This window comes from Ctenopharyngodon idella, chromosome 7, assembly GCF_019924925.1.
Source record: "Ctenopharyngodon idella isolate HZGC_01 chromosome 7, HZGC01, whole genome shotgun sequence".
In the NCBI taxonomy this organism is placed as follows: domain Eukaryota; kingdom Metazoa; phylum Chordata; class Actinopteri; order Cypriniformes; family Xenocyprididae; genus Ctenopharyngodon; species Ctenopharyngodon idella.
The window spans coordinates 48,617,206-48,636,921 of NC_067226.1; the positions used below are offsets into that span (position 1 = coordinate 48,617,206).

The following is a 19,716-nucleotide window of genomic DNA, read 5'->3' on the forward strand; positions in this document are numbered from 1 at the left end:
AAACAGCTTTGAGAGTGAGGAGACAGAGCAGCAGCCGCTCGACAGCAAACACCGGATGAACAGGATCCGTTCAAGGGCTTTCTGAGAAAAAATCAGTTTCTGCTTCATCTCACAGCGGCACAAATGAGTCCTACACAAAAACCATATCAAAAAATGTAATAAGTAAAGTGAGATAAAGTGTACTTCTTTTCCACCGACATGAATTAAAGTAGCAGAGCGCTTGCCGCTGCTGTCAGAGATCGTTCCTGATGAGAGAATGAGGGAAAACAGCAGCTGAAGATGGAGGACAGTGAAGCTCTGTGTTTCTGAGAGAGACTCACTGTTGCTTTAATCAAGAGAGCCAATGATTGATTAGCTGGACTAAAGTGTGTGTGTGTGTGTGTGTGGCAGCAGTTGCTGTGTTACACACACACACACATGTGCTCCTGTGGGAAGAATGCAGTGTTTGTTGTGTCTCATAGCTGGAATTCCAGTCTGTCCCACTGAATGGAGCTGCTCTCAGATCATGACGTGAGCGTCTGAACCACCATAAGAGCATCGCTTCACCCTAATATCACATTTATGCAGATATATGGGTTTTTCAATATGAAAAAGAAGAGCCCTTTAGCATACTTTTAAAAAGAGTCCTTATTATGGAAATAATTTACTTTAAAGGGGTCATGACATGAGAAATCAAATTTTCCTTGATCATTTGACATATAAGAGATCTTTGTACCATTAAAACTTCCTGCAAGTTTCATAGTTTAAAACAAAGCATTTATTTAAAGCAGACCTATAACCTTTCACAAGATGTAATATAAGTCTCTGGTGTCTCCAGAATGTGCCTGTGAAGTTTCAGCTCAAAATACCCCACAGATCATTTATTATAGCTTGTCAAATTTGCCCCTATTTGGGTGTGAACAAAAACACGCCATTTGTGTGTGTCCCTTTAAATGCAAATGAGCTGCTGCTCCCGGCCCCCTTTCCAGAAGAGGGCGGAGCTTTAACAGCTCAACAACAACAAAGCTGGAGAATCTCACGCAGCCAAAATGAGGATTGTCAGTAACGGTGTTCAGCCTTACATTGTTCAAACCGGAGTCGACACTGATGGAGAGACTCAGGAAGAAGTTACAACTTTTAGACGTTTCTGAATGGTTAGTGGATAAATTTATGTAGTTGCTGTGGAGTTGATTCAACTCATCCACTAGCATGTGCGTCATGTTAATCTTTTGTGTTGAATTGACCCTCGTTTGTGAAGCAGTCCGGTGTAAAATGACGGCATGTCAACAACACTCTACTACAACAACTCTTCCTCTTCTCTAAAGCAGCCCAACATGGCCACACCCCCTTTGTTGCGTGTTCTTGGGGGCGGGGTTTATGTAAATGTTTGGGTTTGTGATGTCACTAACCTGAGAAGAAGCTCTGTTGTAGTCCGTACCAGCCGTTTGTTGTAGTCCTTAAACAGAGATTTCTTTAAAAGAAAATATCTCTTTGCATTGAACTTTGAGTGTCGTAACTTTGCAGATGTTGTTTATGCTCAAACAGCAACATTACACACTAACTAAAGTTAGAAAAGGTGAAATCATAATCAACCACCGCTTTAATAAAGCTCCAAAAAAGGCTTGTTTGGATATTGCGGGATCTGTGACATCACATGGGCAAATACATTTGCATATGACCACCTCCAGAGCAAGACATTGACGAATGGTTATATATCATCACATCATAAGCCCCGCCCACTGGCGTTCAGTCACTTAACGGCTGACATTTGCCTACACCGGATGTGAGTCGGATCAAAAGCAAACTGAAGTCATTATAATCGCTGACGCTGTCTACACTGATACAGTATACAGATGCGCTTTTAAGTGGACTGAATGTAATGTTTTCTGACACTTATGCATATTAATTGCATGTAAATGACAAACCCTACACCAAACCTACATCACTGTAAACCCTGTCAAAATAAGTTTGATATTAATATAACTTTAAACAATTTTTGTTACACTGTAATAATATTTTGGGGCTGAACGTTACAGGTCAGCGCAAAATCTCCAATAACAGTTTTAATATCAGACATATTCAAACTATAGTCAATATTCATATAACAGTATTCTTCTCTGCACACAGTTAATCACTGTAACTGTTATAAGTGTGAACAAAAAGCACAAAGACTGCAAGAGAAACTCACAGGTGATGATGTCACTTCCTCAAATATGATGTCATGGAGATCAACAGGCTTGAACAGAAAGTGCAGGACAAAGACAGAAAATACGAAAAGCATTTTAGAACGAAACTACAGAGTGAAAAAATGAGATTCCAGTTTCAGTAAAAGCAACTTTTATATTTTTATATTCTATATAATGCAGTGGTTTAATGTGCTGATATGCAGAATATTTTTAATCTATCAAATGTGCAAATGATCGGCATATTTTCATAATTTTGTACGTCATATTGTGAAACGGCAGCAGTGTGTCTGTCAGTATGTTGAACACACTCAGTGTGTGTTTAGGTGTGTTTGTTTGAGTGTGTTAATGATTAAAGCCAATCACAGCCCTCTGATCGTATCCGTCGCGTCATCGCTTACCTCTGACCTCACTGGCAGCTGAGACGCTGGACGACCTTTGACCTCTCAGTTCAGGCCAGAGACACAATACACACACAAACAGAGCAAAACTGAGCTTTACAAACACGATCAAATGTGGCATGATGGGTTATGATTTCTGTCAATGTCTGCGGTATTAAATCATCCATCCACAGATGTTTCCAGCACAAATATCTGAGCATTCTTAAATCAAAGCAAAAAAAAAAATTAAGCAGAGAGTCTTATTAGAAAAATGTATCAAAATGAAGTGAGTTTGTGCCTAAAACAAGAGCAAATGTCTGCCAATGGAGTCAGGAAAATATTCCTGTTTTCCCTTTGAATTAAATGGATTTTTCTGACTCCGTTGGCAGATATTATACTTTAGTCCTCAGTGAACATGTTTTCCAGCAGCTTCGTCTCTCATTACGCTGGTGAATTACACGTCTGGACTGCAGTGAAGCTGAACACTCGTCTCAGATCACGAAGGCCGCGGGTCTGAATCACTGGAGAATCGCGGCCTTCGTGATCTGAGACGAGTGTTCAGCTTCACTGCAGTCCAGACGTGTAATTCACGAGCCGTCTTCAGTTCGTCTGAGAGACGCTTTATTACCATTTAATTTAGAAAACAAAATGATTTCTTCATAAATTCATGTCTAATTGTTTCTCCCACAGTATGATCAGTACAGTAAAACCATATTCAGATTTGTTTATTATGGTTTTACTGCAAAAATCATAGTTAAAACACGGTTAGCCTACTTATATGGTTTTAGTGCAAATGCTACAGGAAAACCATGATTAATTTATAGTTACTATGATTTTACATAGTTAAACCATTATTACTATAGTAAAACCATGGCTAATTTTATATCTCATTATGGTTTTACTGTTAAAAAAAGTTTATTTTGTAGTTACTGTGGTTTTAATGTAAAAATCTGAGTAAAACCATGTATACTGTATTAAAAACCATTTTTCGTAATGACTGAATAATGTGACCTGCAGGTGACAGATTCACACAAACACTCATTCAGATTAAACAGCAGAAATGTGGAGAAATAAGGCGCTTCTTCACCTCCGAACCGCTAATAACAGGCTTACAGCGCCATCTGCCGTCCGAGCGCGTCATTACTGGACAATCTGCCTCCAAAATTCACACAATGTTTGTGTTCGTATGCAGGATCGTGATTAACGCGTTAGTTCGTTAAACTCGCATGGAAAGGCTTGTACTTTTTTCCAGTTTATTTTGCAAGTTTGCATCTGCGCATGCGTTTGGGACTAATGCTAAAGAGTTTGACGCTGCGTCGTGTCAATATAGAAAACATAATATAGTAATAATTTAGTAAGAATCTAAACAACTTGTAATAAAGTGCTTTACGTAAGGAAGAGCAATGAAACTCGACCGGTTTCATGTAATTACACGCTTTTGGTTTGCTAGCATGCTTAATATTTAGTGTAAAACTTTAATTGATAAACGTTGGAAGTGTTATTCATGTAATACATAATTTAATAGACATTCCCTGAGTTATTTTGATGTTACGACTGCACACATCAGCCTAGCTAACAATATTATAAGAACGTTCCCATTAAGTTATGAAAAGGTTATTTCTGAATGTCCTAAATTTCCAGTTTTTATATAAAAAAAAATAATAAAATAATAATAATTCTTGGTTCAGGGAACTTTCCATTTTATCATTCTCCAAACATTATGGGAAGGTTATTTTTGAATGTTCTCTGAACGTTCTGAAACAAGTAGTAACATTAAAAAAACAAAAAAAAAAAACATTACACAATCTAAAACATTTCGGAAAAAGGTTCAAAGATGGATGTTTTTGTGCAAATGTTTTGTGAACATTAAAAAACAGTTAACTTTGAACTTTGTTACTGGAAGAACTTTTGCTCATAACTTAGAGAGAACATTTCCTGTACAGTAACTGCATGTTTCCCAATGAAACTTTGAAACGTCACAGAAATCTTCAAGCCACTGGGATCCTTCAGCAGTCCAAGATGATTTTGCACAACAGATTCTCTTTGGCTTATTTCAGTTGTTCAAGTAATGAGTTTTAATTAACAAGAATCAAGAGTATGTCCCAGTACTCCATACGCACAAACACGTATTCTCCGTCAGCAGTGAAGTTCACTCTTGAGTACGTGTTATTAGCATATGAACCGGTCGTGTCTATGAATGGACACATTCTTAAAAACATACTGGCACGTCAGAGGTTTGTTAAACTTTATTTACTGAAAATCCAGATGTTATGAACCTGTCTGACTCAAACAGGACTCGAAGAGTGAAATGATTAACTAGAAAAGACAGTCAATGTAAATCCTCCTGTTATTAGATGCAGAGCGAGAAAAAATGAAATGTGTTTAAACACTCTGAAGAACGTGACGGTACAGACATGGGAGAGGCAAATCAAAGCAGCACACAGTGAGCTCAGGGTCAAACCAAACCAAAGGAAATAAAATATGTCTTCAACAGGAAAAAAAAAAAAAAAAAACGTGTTTTTAACTACATTTGTATTTTCAAGACAGTCTTCATGCCGGTTCACGCGTGTTGTAGCTCCGCCCCCTCACTTCTCATTCACCGCTTCTTAGGGGGCGTGGCCGTTCGGGGCGGAGTCACGGGACGCCCAGAGTTCATCCCGCCGTACTGATACTTCGCCTTCTTTTCTGACGGCTTCAGAATCTGAGGAAAACAACAAAACCAGGGTTTAACGTGAAGAACATCAACATCGACGCTGTTTTTTCCTGTTTAGCTGAAACAACCTGTATTATATAAAGCGATATATAAATCAATGTACAGAAGGCCATTTCTGCCACATGATAACAAAAAATCATAATTTTGACATAAGTTGGAATTGACACACCAAGTCTTGAGATGGTAAGTCAAAACTATGAAATAAATAATGATAAAAAGTTTAAATTATGGCTCCTAATTTCCACTTTTTATTCTCATAATTTCAACTTTCTTTTGTCATAATTATGATTTACCAAAGCTCATGTGGCAGAAATGTGCTTCCATATTAATGTGATTTGAATGAAGAAACATTCAGTGAAACTGTTCTCTGATCAGTGCAGGGTGATGATAATCAGTTCATATGAATTTGAATCGTTCCCGTAAGAATTATTGATGAGTTCACAAAAACACGTCCAGGTCACATTTCTCTCCAAAATCAAAGTAAATAAATAATATTTTGACCAATATAATCTTTTGCTTTAGTGACATTATTTTCATGACAAATGAACATTTTTGAATTTCTCATTCTTGATGATTGTTAATGGACTTTTCTTACTGTAATAAAATTTATTACCATTGTCATCAACATCATACATTACAGGCAGTTCAGCAAATACTGCCATTATATATAAATACAATTTACAAAATTTAGCAGCAATTTAGGAAACTCAAAAAAGGCACAATGGCTGGAAGCATCAGACCAACTGCAACAATGAGTAAAGACATTTTTAGATTATTTTAGGCAAAATGGCTGTAATATCAAATGTAATCACTAGTAATATGATTTAATTACTTATTACATTTGACCAATAGGTGGCGCTGTTTCCAAACTGATGTGGTGTGGTCAGTTTGAGGAGAAAATGACATATAAAGTTTGGTGTTAATGTGCCAAAGCATTTCAGAGTTGCAGCATCAGAATCAGCTTGGCATCATAAATTTATTCATGCGTTATTAGAGAACGGTTTGGTTAAACAAAAAGATTTCAATAACTTTTAGCCAGCATGGTCTGAAGATGATCTGAGCCAAATTTGGTGAGAATCGGACCAACGGTCTAGGAGGAGTTTGGAAAAGAAGGTTTTCCAAGAAATTCAAAATGGCGGAGAGCAAGTTTGACCAAATACAGTATAATTGGTATCATTGTTCTCTGTATGACTCAATGAATTTACCACGACCAGTTTCATTAAAATAGGCTAAATTAATCAAGCTATTACATTTTTTTAAAAATGTCATTATAAATTTTTACCACAAGGTGACACTGTTCTGAAATTTTTTCAGCATCTTCAGGGCAAAAAAAAAAGTTCAAAATGGCTGATATGGGAAAATTGGGTATAATTTGACTCAGAACGCTGCACTGAATCAAGAGAGATCAGTATTATGATTTCTGGCCAAACCATTTAGAAGTTATAAGCAAAAATAGCCTTTTTCATATCTCCTGACCACTAGGTGGTGCTGTGCCAAAACAGTTCATGTACTCTCAAATCATGCTTGTGATGACAGGTACCAAGTTTTATTTTAATACGCCAAATCATAGATACAGCCTCACGTCCATTTTGACGTGATTAGATTCGTTGTCGCGCTATTGAATGGGTTTATCAAAAATCATTTCATAACATTCTGCCAGCATGGTCTGAAGATGTTGTAAGCCTAATTTGGTGAAAATCGGATTTGTTTCTAGCCCTTAAAGTTCAAAAGTAATTGGCATAAGTGGCAACTTCGGACAGTTGGTGGCGCTAGAGGGAACGAGTTAGAGACTGTGCTGTGGTTATTGATGCTCAGACTGTCCTCAAGCATCATTTTCTTTGTGCAAAACATGATTTCTTTGATTTGTGGTGAAACGTGTTCAGTTCCATTAGTTCGGCCGTATGAAGGTAAATCATGTGACACCTGGAAGGAGCACATCAGAGTCTCGTCGACGCTCATCATTCCTCCAGCGTTGTCAAACTCGCCGCAGTAGTTCGGCGCAGAGAACAACGTCACCAGCTGCCGTTTGGCGAAGAACTCGTAACCGTCTTCAACCACCTGCAAAACAAGAAAAAAGACTCTTAATATTTAGTAATATTGTGGATTTGAGTGATAAACGTGAACGGCGAGAGGTTTGTCACCTGATGCGCGCGGCAGATGAGATCCAGATCGTGGCGGTTGAGGAACTTGCTCACCACATCAGCACCAAAGGTGAAGGAGACGCCGCGGTCATTCTCACCCCAACCCTGAACGTCCTTATCCGGGTCTGACCACAGCAGATCACACAACAGCCCTGAAACACACACATTTCCTCACCGTCACAACCCTAGCGTTCACCTGTGTCAGGTGTGAGTGTGTTTGTGTACCTGTGTCAGGTACGTCCGTCGGTCTCATAATGCGTCTGATCTGCTCCATTGACTGTAGATCTGGAGAAAGACCTTTGGAAGGAGAAACAGCAGTTTAAATCATCTTCAGTACAATCGATTATTTCCGTCAGTAAGCGCGCCGCCGTGGAAACCTGCCTCCGTGACAGCAGAAGATCTTCTCGTCGACGATGGCGGCGATCGGCAGACAGTTGAAACAGTCGGTGAACGTCTTCCACAGTTTGATGTTAAACCTGCGTTTGCCTGGAGGAACAAAAACAACAGTTTAAAAATATGACTGAAAATGTGCTTACGTGTCATTAGATGAAGTGAGATAAATGATCCTGAAAACAGGCTAAATGTGAATTATTATTGTGTGAAGCGTCTCAGGTCTCTCACACTCGTCGTAGAAGCCGTAGATGCGGTTGATGGAGGCGCACTCGTGGTTCCCCCGCAGCAGGAAGAAGTTCTCTGGGTATTTGATCTTGTAGGCCAGCAGCAGGCAGATGGTCTCCAGCGACTGCTTCCCTCGGTCCACGTAATCGCCCAGGAACAGGTAGTTGGCCTCCGGAGGGAAACCGCCGTACTCGAACAGTCTCAAGAGGTCTGTGTACTGGCCGTGGATATCGCCTGGAGATGGAGACACAGATCACGTGTGTTTAACATGAGTCACCATCACACGTGTCTTAAATAAAATGATTTACATCATAGATCTGAATCATTATATCAAGGCTCGAAATTGTGACCATTTTGGTGGCATATGCTCCCTAAATTTAAGCGAAAATAGTTCCAAACAAAGATCACAGCAGAACCATAGTATCTCACGGAAACACTCGGCCGTGTCAGTCTGAATGATTCAGCGTTTTGAACGAATTGGTTGAGTCAAAGATTCAATGACCCATTCATAAACAACTGCCTCACTCTTGAACGAATCAGCCATTTGAACGAATCATTTGAACGAATGACTCAATGACTCACTCATTAAGCCGCCACCCATTGGCAGTTTAGCTTCATGTTTAAAAGTATCATTCCTTCCAACATTTATTATTTGCATATTCAAAAAAAAATAAAATAATAAAATGTTAAAACAATCTCAATATATTATTTAATGCAGTTGTAATTCTTCAGTGTAAATGATTTAATTTAATTGGTAACAGCCCTATAGTGTCTTATTATTATAACTGAATTTATTGGTCAAATTTAAGAATTAATCACATATCACACATATGCAGATTTAAATCTGTCAAAGCTGATAAAACACTGATGAGAATATTGCTTCAGAATAAATTAATCTTACCCTAAAAAAAAAAAAAAAATAAAAAAAAAAATATATATATATATATATATATATATATATTTTTTTTATTTTTTTTAAATTCTAGTAGCTATTAACTATTAGTTGTGGTGCTCCTACATTTTTTTCTGGTGCTCCTAACTTTTTGAAGTTGTGAGCACCAGTCCTACCAAGTAAAAAAGTTAATTTCGAGTCCTGTTACATTATCTATACTTCTGAGATTTAAATCAAAGCTGCTGACTGCATGAAGACTGTGAATTCATGACTTTGTAGGGGAGCGGGGTAAGCTGTGACACTTTTGAAATTGGTTTCATGGAAGGGCACTCCATGACTCCGGAGACATGTTTCACTTTTTAGAAAATTTACTGCATTATTGTATATTTCTTTTTCTAATCTTGACAAAACACATGTCGTTGAAAGGTCTCAGACTCGAGATTCCATATTTGACCACTGTTTAGTGAAAGAAGTGATATTGTGACAGAAATATATTCATTTGTGACAGAAGAACACAACAAACGGTGGCTATTTTTGGTAAATTGCCTAAACAAAATCTCACAGGACAATCAACTTCAAGTTTGGACACATCTTGGTAAGACATTCGGCTTTGATTTTATAGCAATTTTAGAGAATTATTTTTGTAAAATATATATTTTGTGTTAAACAAAAATGTACAGTACCTTTGCTTTACAACGACTATAACTTTTACAAAGGGCAGTTGTGAACACTGCACAGACTTAAGAATTACATCAAACTGAAGGAAACTCACCGCAGATCTTGAGCGGCGCCTCCAGCTCCAGCAGGATGGGCTGACTGAGGAAGATCTCACGCGACTTAATGCACAAACCCCGAACCTCCGCTTCCGTCATCTGAACGATCTTCCCTGGACGGCATCCTCGCACTGAAACACACACACAAAACCATCAGAGGCCAACATCAGAACTCTGTAAACTCCAGGCCAGCATTATCATAAACATACTACTTTACTAACTGATACCAACCACTGAGTGTGTGTGTGTGTGTGTGTGTGTGTGTGTTTGTGTCAGATGTGCATATCATGTAATGAAAGCATTTGATAACTGAAATGTACAGAAGATCATTTCCAAATCACACACTAAATTAAACCATACAACTGAGAATGGCTCAGAAGATGCTGCTTATCTCAAAATATCAGCTGACAGATCAAACAGATAAACACAAACGCACAGGAAGTTTCAGACACTGTAACACACATCAGTCTGGAGGAGCCAGTCAAACCAGAAACACATAAATAAAGGACCTGTTTGAGAACAGCCCTGTGTGTGTGTGTGATTAATCACATAAAGCTCCTCTCAGCCTCACACTGATGAACTTATATGGGCATAACATATGCACACGCACACACACACGCGCACACACACACACACACACAACACAATCAATCATAAAATGATTGTAAAAATTATGATTTAAACAACAAGTTAACAAAAAAAAAGTTGTTGAAATATAGCGGTTACCCCGGGTACCTCTGTAAATAAAGCAGCTGCACTTATAAATTCTAAAGAAAACGGCATCACTTGAAAGCGACGAGGTCGCAGATATAATATATACACATTATAAAGTAAACATTGTCATAATTCAATATGAGCAGACGCATAGTATAAAAATGCGGTATTCAGTGATTGCGAACTGCTCTGAAACTGTGAGCCTGTAGAACGAGCAATAATTAAATGATTATCGTGAAGTTTAATAATCACATTAAGCTATAAAACGATTCCTAGTTTTCCATTCCCAAATTTAAGACCTTTTGAAATGATATTTTAAAACATTTTATGGCCTTAAATGTGCTTAAACTAAACGTAAATTTTTTTTTAAGGACCTGCGGGTCTCTGGGTGGAGAACATTTTCAAGTCAAGTCAAGTCACCTTTATTTATATAGCGCTTTTTACAATGTAGATTGTGTCAAAGCAGCTTTACATTGATAACTGGTACATTATTTTGGCTACACAGCAGCTCTTAAAAGAATAGTGTCAATGCAGGCAGATCAAAGCACTGTTGAATATCAAATGTCAAGTCAAATGTCAAGTGTCCCCAACTAAGCAAGCCAAAGGCGACAGCAGCAAGGAACCCAAACTCCATCAGGTGACATCAGGTTTCACACAATGATTTAACTTTTGGCCTGTCCATCACAGAACTACTGTATGATTCAGTAGACGAGGAGAAGCAGTACAAACTTCTTTACTGATGCTGTTAGTTCATATACCGTCTGTACTACACCAGCAGCTTCTGTAATAGAGTTCATCCATCTCTGTCGCTGACATTACGTAAGAGTGTAAAGTTCTCAGCCAGTATGTTTCGTCTTAAGGAATCAGTGTGTGTGTGTGTGTGTGTGTGTGTGTGTGTGTGTTATAACAGCCTCTTCTGGCTCTGATGAAAACCAGTCCCGGCTATTTTCAGATCTCTTTTTCCCCACTGTGCACGCAACCAAATAAGGTCTTGTGTGGAATAAAGGTTTTGTGGAGATCTCTGGAGAATCCCTCCCACACACACACACACACACACACACACACACACAGAGCACTAACACAGATGTGCATTGAAACAGCTGCACACAGTTTTAATAGATATTAGATCACACTGATTACACACACACAACCGTGTAACAGACTTTTAGTCACCGTGAAGTCAAACTGAACAATTCTTCATCTTTCTCTTTTTTTTCTTTTAATGGAATATTGTAGTTTATTATAAATTCAAACCTGTATGACTTTCTTTCTCTGTTCTGAATAAATCTGTTCACATCATTGTGTTAAATTCATGTTCCTCGTAATCTTGAATCAGAATATCTTCTCCTCCCTCTTGCAGCGACATCTCTTCTCTTCTCTGATGATGAGGGCGGGGCAATGTGTCACTCACTTGAGATCCACCAATAGCAAATTTCAACCATCCAATCAACTCTCCACAGACAAAATCAAGCCCCGCCCTACATTTGTTCTTGTTTGAGAAGCGTTTCACTCGGATATACGTCACAATAGGGAAGACTTCGCAACTTCGGTTTCATGGTGACTTTAAACATTATTCTGAATATCCAACGGTCATTAGTGACATTAATTTACAATGAAATATTTATGACTGAAAATGCTGAATAAAACCATTGTTCACCCAATCATGACCATTCTGTCATCATTTACTGTTACCTCGTGTCGTTCAAACCTGTATGACTTTCTTTCTCTGTTCTGAAGAGATTCTGAGAAGAGTCTCAGTGTTTGTCGTCTACACAGTGAACGTCAGCGGGCTCCGGAGTCGTTTGGTTTCCAACGTTCTTCAAAATATCTTCGGTGTTCCACAAATAAAGAAAGTCATACAGGTTTGGAGTGGCATGATGGTGAGTAAATGAAGGCAGAATGAACTAAAGCTTTGACAGAAAATTCATACTGACGATTTTTGTCATTTTTACATATAATACCACTTATAAAATTAGATCATTTTCTCTATACCTTGCCATAAAAGACCGGACATGGCTTTTGCTTGTGTTTACGTCACACAGTAAAGAACAACATATTTCAAATAACTCCAATATTGTTTTGCTGACGTCACCGGCGGGGCGTGACGTCATTTCAAAACAGTGTGAGGACACACAACAGCTTAAATAACCAGAGACGAATAATTTATATGTTTACAAGTGATAATAAACATTAAATCGAGTGCAAGGACAGAAACACGCTGATTCAGCACTTGTTTGTTAAAGACACTGCAATACATGACAATTATTTCAACTTTCAGACACACAACGGCGTAAAGTATACAACGAGTTTATCATTTTAACCAGCGAATTTTGACATTTTAAACTTGTAGTGGAGATTCACAACCACAGGAACGAGCCACACACTTTAATAACACACAAACACGCAAACAAACTCAATGAATCACGTCTCTCATCCCGAACTAAAACACAAAATACCTGCCGAAATCACTAATCATGTGACACTAAAGTTAATTCAACTGATATCGCGGTGAAATCATCTGATATTGGGGTCGGATCGCGGCGTTTGTTGTCGCAGGCCGAGCAGACATGTTTGAACACAAACACACGGGCCTTTCGGTCACAAACCCGCTCGAGTGACCGTATGAACCGCTCAAACTCGACCACACAGACTCATCTGAAGTCGAGCAGACTGAGACGAGATGAAGATGAGCGCTACTCACCCTCCAACAGTCTGGAGATCAGAGAATCCACGTCCAGCTCCCCCTCCGCCATGACTGACTGACAACCGCCCTCAGAGCGCGCGCTGCTCGCGCCCGACGCGCGGGTGCCCGAGTCTCCCTGACCTTCAGATAGACTGTTACGCGCTTTAGTCAACCGAAACACTCGAGTCATTCCATGACAGCATCAGTATTTGCGTCTAAAACACTACACAAAAAAAATCTGTCAAGAGTTTTGAAAGTTTTATTTATTTATTAAAGTAACGTATCATAATATATTTCCATGTAATGTTTTTTTTAATTATTTTTTAGCATTTTACAGGCATGCATTGTCCACATACGTGTAGCCATTGAGTCATTTCTTTTTTAAAACACTGCCATGACAAAAATGTGTAGTCATTTTTTATGAAAATAAATATGTTACATTACATTTGTGTTATTCATTCTCACCTGGGCTGGGCTTGCTTGTTTGTTTTTTAATAACAACAAAACAAGGTCTATTTTTGGCTAATGTTAAGGCCCTTTTACACCAAAAGTGAAATGAATAGCTGAAGGAAATGCATATTTACTCCTGTACAGTAGAGGGCGCCACTCAAACAAACCTTTCAGCTGTGCTGCCATTCTGGATTAAAGAAGAATAGGATACAGGAGGAGGAAGTTCAACACTTCTGCACTTTATTTCTGTCAACATGGCGACAGGAGAGCTGTCAGTCAATAAATGTGAAAAAGTAACTCAGATATATTGTAAATGTAAAAAAAAAGTAATGAGTTACTTTACTAGTTACTTGAAAAAGTAATCTGATTACATAACTTGCGTTACTTGTAATGAGTTAACCTCAACACTGGTTACTTTTGCTTTACTTTTTCTCATCTGGGCTGGGCTTAGAAAGACAGGATGTTTTACAGTGTAGGCGATAGAGATCAAGCTGCTCATCAGTGAGAATGTATGTGGCCTTGAAAAGATCTATGCTGGATTATGTAAATGTAGTGTGTAGATCAGCAGCCTGTGATCGAGGCTTTTAAACGTCACCAGCACCTGCATTACAGGTAGAGATGCGAGAACTGCCACTGACAAACTACAGGGAGACAAACTGACCTGCTCGGACTCTTCTCCAACTCTTTATAGGTGAAAGTTCTTCCACTTTTTTAATCTGATGAGCGTTCATATTAGATGAATCTGTAAGATTTTGTACAATTTATAACAATTTGGTTTAGTGACAAAATATTGTCTATTAAAAGTGTATGAGTGTCAGAGATCGAAAATTATTGAGACCCCAAAATTGGCAGGATGTTCCCAATCATGCACCGCTACTCCAGCACACACTCGTCCGACACTAGGTGGCGCTATACTAAGGCTATTTGCATTTAGGGTCCTAACTTTGGAACCCTTAAGGCCCGTTCACACCAAGAACGATAACTATAAAGATAACGATAAAGATATAGTTCTAAAAATCATTCTAAATATAAAAGAATAGCACTGTCCACACCACAGCTATATCAATATAGAGAAACGATATCATTGGGATCACTTTCAGAACTATTTTTTCCTGCTGTTGAACAATAAAACACTTGACAGCCAATCAGAATCTGTTGTAATGTAAGGGCTTGCACATTTAAAATGGCAGTTATTGCCGAGGTCCAGAAAAAGCCACCACTGTTTGACAAGTCAAACCCCCTTCTCAAGGATGATTTAAAGAAAATGGATATATGGAAAACAATCATTCACACCCTCGGAATAAATGGCGAGAAGTGTTAACGATGAGATCATTATGCCAGGCTAGCAAACAGTGTAACAAAATTACCTCAGGTGTCCAGCGCTAGTTTCGACAACATTGTCTTGCTTCCTTTGAAGTTGCAGTGAAAAAGATGTTGTTTTTATTCCACTATATTGACTTCTTCAGCTAAATTCACTGTTAGATTAGATCGATTACACTAGCTATTCACTCCAAACATAGCTGAGGACATCTGCTGGTTAAAGCCGTGTAAATGCAACAAGGACATGTTGTACACACTTTGAAACCGCAGCGCGTGAGCTTAGAATAAACAGACCGTTATCGTTCGTTGGTGTGGACACAAATACAGTCAGCGTTATAGTTACCTTTATAGTTATCGTTCTTGGTGTGAACGGGCCTTTATAGCTAGAATCAACATTGATTTTTTACCCCTTAGTCAAGCCCTACAAAATGTATCGCTGCATCTGGAATCAAATACTTCCCTACTATGTAGTAGATGAAAAACAGTAGGCAAAAGGGAGAGAGTTTATGAATGGTAGTGAAGCGACGCAACTGACGCTGGTAGGTCACATGACATAGACAACATGGCGCATGTAGTACGTCAGAATTTTTTTCATATTATTATACTATACAGGTGCTGGTCATATAATTAGAATATCATCAAAAAGTTCATTTTTTTATTATAAATTATTTTTAAAAATGAAACTTTCATATATTCTAGATTCCCTACATGTAAAGTAAAACATTTCAAAAGTTTTTTTTTTTAATTTTGATGATTAGAGCGTACAGCTCATGAAAGTCCAAAATCCAGTATTTCAAAATATTAGAATATTTCCTAAGATCAATCAAAAAATGGATTTGCAAAACAGAAAAGTTCAAGTTCTTTAAAGTATGTTCTTTTGTGCACTCAATACTTGATCGGCAGGACATATTACAGCAAATGACTTGCTCCTAGCACAAATTACTGCATCAGTGAAGTGTGGCATGGAAGTGATCAGCCTGTGGCACTGCTGAGGCACTATTGAGCCTTCAGATCATCTGTATATTGTTGGATCGACTGTTTCTCATCTTTCTCTTGAAAATATCCCATAGATTCAGGTCAGGCATATTGGCTGGCCAATAAAACACAGTAATATCATGGTCAGCAAACCACTTGGAAGTGGTTTTTGCACTGTGGGCAGGTGCTAAAGTCCTGCTGGAAAAGGAAATCAGCATCTCCATAAAGCTTGTCAGCAGATGGAAGCATAAAGTGCTCCAAAATCTCCTGGAAGATGGCTGCATTGACTTTGCACTTGATAAAACACAATGGACCAACACCAGCAGACGTCACGGCCCCCCCCAAATCATTATTGACTTCAGAAACTTCACACTAGACTTCAAGCAGCTTGGATTCTGTGCCTCTCCAGTCTTCCTTCAGACTCTGGGACCATGATTTCAACATGAAATGCAAAATTTTCTTTTATCTGAAAAGAGGACTTTCGACCACTGTTCACTGTCCAGTTCTTTTTCTCCTTAGCCCAGGTAAGATGCTTCTGACGTTGTTTCTGTTTCAGAAGTGGCTTGGTAGTCCTTTTCCTGAAGATGTCTGAGTGTGGTGACTCTTGATGCGCTGACTCCGGCTTCATTCTACTCATTGCGAAGCTCTCCCAAGTGTTTGAATCAGCTTTACTTGACAGTATTCTCAAGCTTGCGGTCATCCCTGTTGCTTGTGCACCTTTGCCTACCCAATTTCTTCCTTCCAGTCAACTTTGCATTTAATATGCTTTGATACATCACTCTGTAAACAGCCACCCCATTCAGTAATGACCTTCTGTGACTTACTCTCTTTGTGGAGGGTGTCAATGATTGTCTCCTGGACCATTGCCAAGTCAGCAGTCTTCCCCATTAGTGTGGTTTCAAAGAACAAAAGATACCCGGAATTTATACTGTAGGGATGGTCATTTAATGAAACTCAAATGTAAATATTCTAATATTTTGAGATACTGGATTTTGGACTTTCATTAGCTGTACGCTCTAATCAACAAATTAAAAAAAAAAAACCTTTTGAAATGTTTTACTTTACATGTAGGGAATCTAGAATATATGAAAGTTTCATTTTTTAAAATAATTTACAATAAAAAAATGAACTTTTTTACGATATTCTAATTATATGACCAGCACCTGTATTCATACTATATAAAATGTACTTTTTTAACGGTCGTGAAGTAAATTCAAATTCAAATGTAGTACCTACTCATTACGCGATTTCGTACACAGCGTATATCTCTGATTTAGTTTCCGTTTATAAAAAATGTCCGCCATTTTGAATTTTCTGAAAAACATTCTTTTTCGAACTCCTCCGAGGCCGTTGGTCCGATCTTCACCAAAAAAGGCACACGGCAGCTGGAGAGTGCCGTTAAAAATTTTTAATTAAGCATTGCAACGTTATTAGTGGATTACTCAGCCTGGCGTCCCTCATTTTTCATTAATTGACCTATCTCTCTTGCAATGTCCAACCACAACAAAACCTAATACACACAGACCGTAGGACATTTTGAGTAGCTACGCACACCAAATCACATCAACACTGCACCTATAGGGGGCGCTACAACTGAAAATCCTTAATAATGCTGTAACCATATAATTGGTGAAGTTGAAAAGTGATATGCGTCTCTGTTGGATTTACTCACATATCCTCTAACATCACCTGGATACACTTATTTACTGTTGTGAATAAAACAAACACGTATGTGTTAAACTGCAGTAATCATATAAACAGCACAATCTCAGAGAATGATTCCATTTATTTACTTTTTCTAACGTATGACAGTTTGTCTGGTGTAATATTTCTGCATTCCAGGATTATACTATATTATAGTTTCTACAGAGTTTTCACTCAGCAGTTCACACAAATGTAAAAGATTAGATGGCTACACATATGATAGAAATAAATTATAAAAATAAATAAGGTTTTGAGCTGCAGATATCATCACATTTAGTTGTTCTGTAAGGTCCAATGAAGTGTGATTAATTTAATTTTAAATGTTGAATATGAATCCACACTGACTCTAGATGGACTTCACAGTAAAAACCATGTAAGATCTCTAATCATCCTTATGGGCCATTAGTGGTCAAACCCTGACGACTACGGCTGTATTTATTATTGAGATAATGTGTTTCACTTGCACAAAGTTTTAAGACTTAGTTTATATCACCCAGCCCTGAGAAGATTAACAGAACATTCAAGTGAAATGAAAATGACACCTAATTCAAATAATTTTTAAGACTTAAACTAAAAGAATGTTTCTGTACCTGTATGTAATTTAATACATTACTGTATTGAATACATTTGTGTTTCAGAAGTATTTTTCACTTGTTTTTGTTTTCCCTAATAAGTTAAAATTTGAAAAGTTACATAGAACATTTGATGTATTTTAGGTTTGTCCTTTTGAAATCATAATTTTACCAGATGCACTTTAATTGCATAAAATGGAAGATGCAGTACAGTTCACAAGCACTCAAGTAAACAAAAGTGAAATTATATATATAAAAAAAATTCTAACAATCATAAGCTCTTTTATCGGAGTAGATGGGTGGCTCTTAAAAGAGCCTTTGGGTCTGTGAGAGTCTCGGGGACTCTACTTGGAGCTGGTGTACTTGGTGACGGCCTTGGTGCCCTCAGACACGGCGTGTTTGGCCAGCTCACCGGGCAGCAGCAGACGCACGGCGGTCTGGATCTCTCTCGACGTGATGGTGGAGCGCTTGTTGTAGTGAGCGAGACGAGACGCCTCACCGGCGATGCGCTCGAAGATGTCGTTGACGAAAGAGTTCATGATGCCCATCGCCTTGGAGGAGATGCCGGTGTCAGGATGAACCTGCTTCAGCACTTTGTACACGTAGATGGCGTAGCTCTCCTTCCTGGACTTTCTGCGCTTCTTTCCTCCCTTACCGGCGGTCTTCGTGACGGCCTTCTTGGAGCCCTTCTTAGGCGCGGACTTGGCTGGTTCAGGCATGATGCTGAATGATCGCAAAACTGACTAATCAATGTGAACTCAAGAGCGAAACAGAGCCTTTTATTCACTACCTTATGCTAATTTTCAAAGAGAGACGGGAATAATCTGATTGCCTGTTTTCATAGGCCACACCCATAAACTCGTATTTCATTGGACAACTCAAAGCATCACGCGCTGAATGAGAGCCAATCAAAGGTTGTTAAATGATAGCCCCGCCTACCGCCAACCGTTTGAGCGACACCCCTCCCCCCAGTTTCCTTTGTTTCATTTCCCGCTCTTTATTTTCGTTTTAATCGGATTTTGAAAAGACAAATATTCTGCAGGATTGTGTTGTTTGAAAACTCCATATAGACACACTGAGAGAATTTTGGAGGGAAGAATGATTAATAAAAAAAATACCAAAAAGTCTCCTGAACAAAAGCCCATTTGCTGGTCATGTTTAGATTTGTCTATTTTGTAAGCCACTTTATTAGACACAAATTAGACAATTAACCCCAGTTTCACAGACGAGGATTAAAGCCAGTTCTAGACTAAAATACATGTTTAAGCTTTAACTGAAACTTGTGCTGTCCTGTCTGAAAATATGTCAGTGTCATTGATTTGTCACAACAGTAAGTAATTCTAAGGCATATTTATATAAGATAATTAAAAGTCCTAATTTACGATCTTAGTCTACACACTGTCTGTGAAACTAGACCTTAATCTCAGAGAAGAGTTTCTGAAACTATTCTGGTTATAAAGTTTATGAAAAAGAAATTACTCATAACAACGTTAAAATAACTATTAAGAAGCCATTAACTTTATGACATATTTTCATGGTTTACTCAAGCGTTTTATTGTTCATGTCTAAATAACACATCAATCATCAATATTATTTGATAACTCTTTATGTGACAGAGT

The 19,716-nt window shown here is 38.3% G+C and overlaps 2 protein-coding genes across 2 annotated transcripts; both read right to left on the reverse strand.

Annotated features, from left to right (window-relative positions):
- Positions 1–4,770: 4,770 nt before the first annotated feature.
- On the reverse strand, positions 4,771–13,261 carry LOC127515760 (serine/threonine-protein phosphatase PP1-beta catalytic subunit). Its single transcript, XM_051899814.1, has 8 exons — positions 13,095–13,261; positions 9,679–9,810; positions 8,018–8,248; positions 7,778–7,882; positions 7,622–7,693; positions 7,397–7,548; positions 7,179–7,313; positions 4,771–5,243 (listed from the first exon to the last, which is right to left on the reverse strand). The coding sequence occupies exons 1-8, from the start codon at positions 13,144–13,146 to the stop codon at positions 5,139–5,141; spliced, it is 984 nt and encodes a 327-aa protein (XP_051755774.1). The 5' UTR covers positions 13,147–13,261; the 3' UTR covers positions 4,771–5,138.
- Positions 13,262–18,395: 5,134 nt separating this feature from the next.
- On the reverse strand, positions 18,396–18,861 carry LOC127515789 (histone H2B-like). The gene has a single exon (XM_051899844.1). It carries the CDS (start codon positions 18,814–18,816, stop codon positions 18,442–18,444), a length of 375 nt encoding a protein of 124 aa, XP_051755804.1. The 5' UTR covers positions 18,817–18,861; the 3' UTR covers positions 18,396–18,441.
- Between the last annotated feature and the right edge of the window lie 855 nt (positions 18,862–19,716).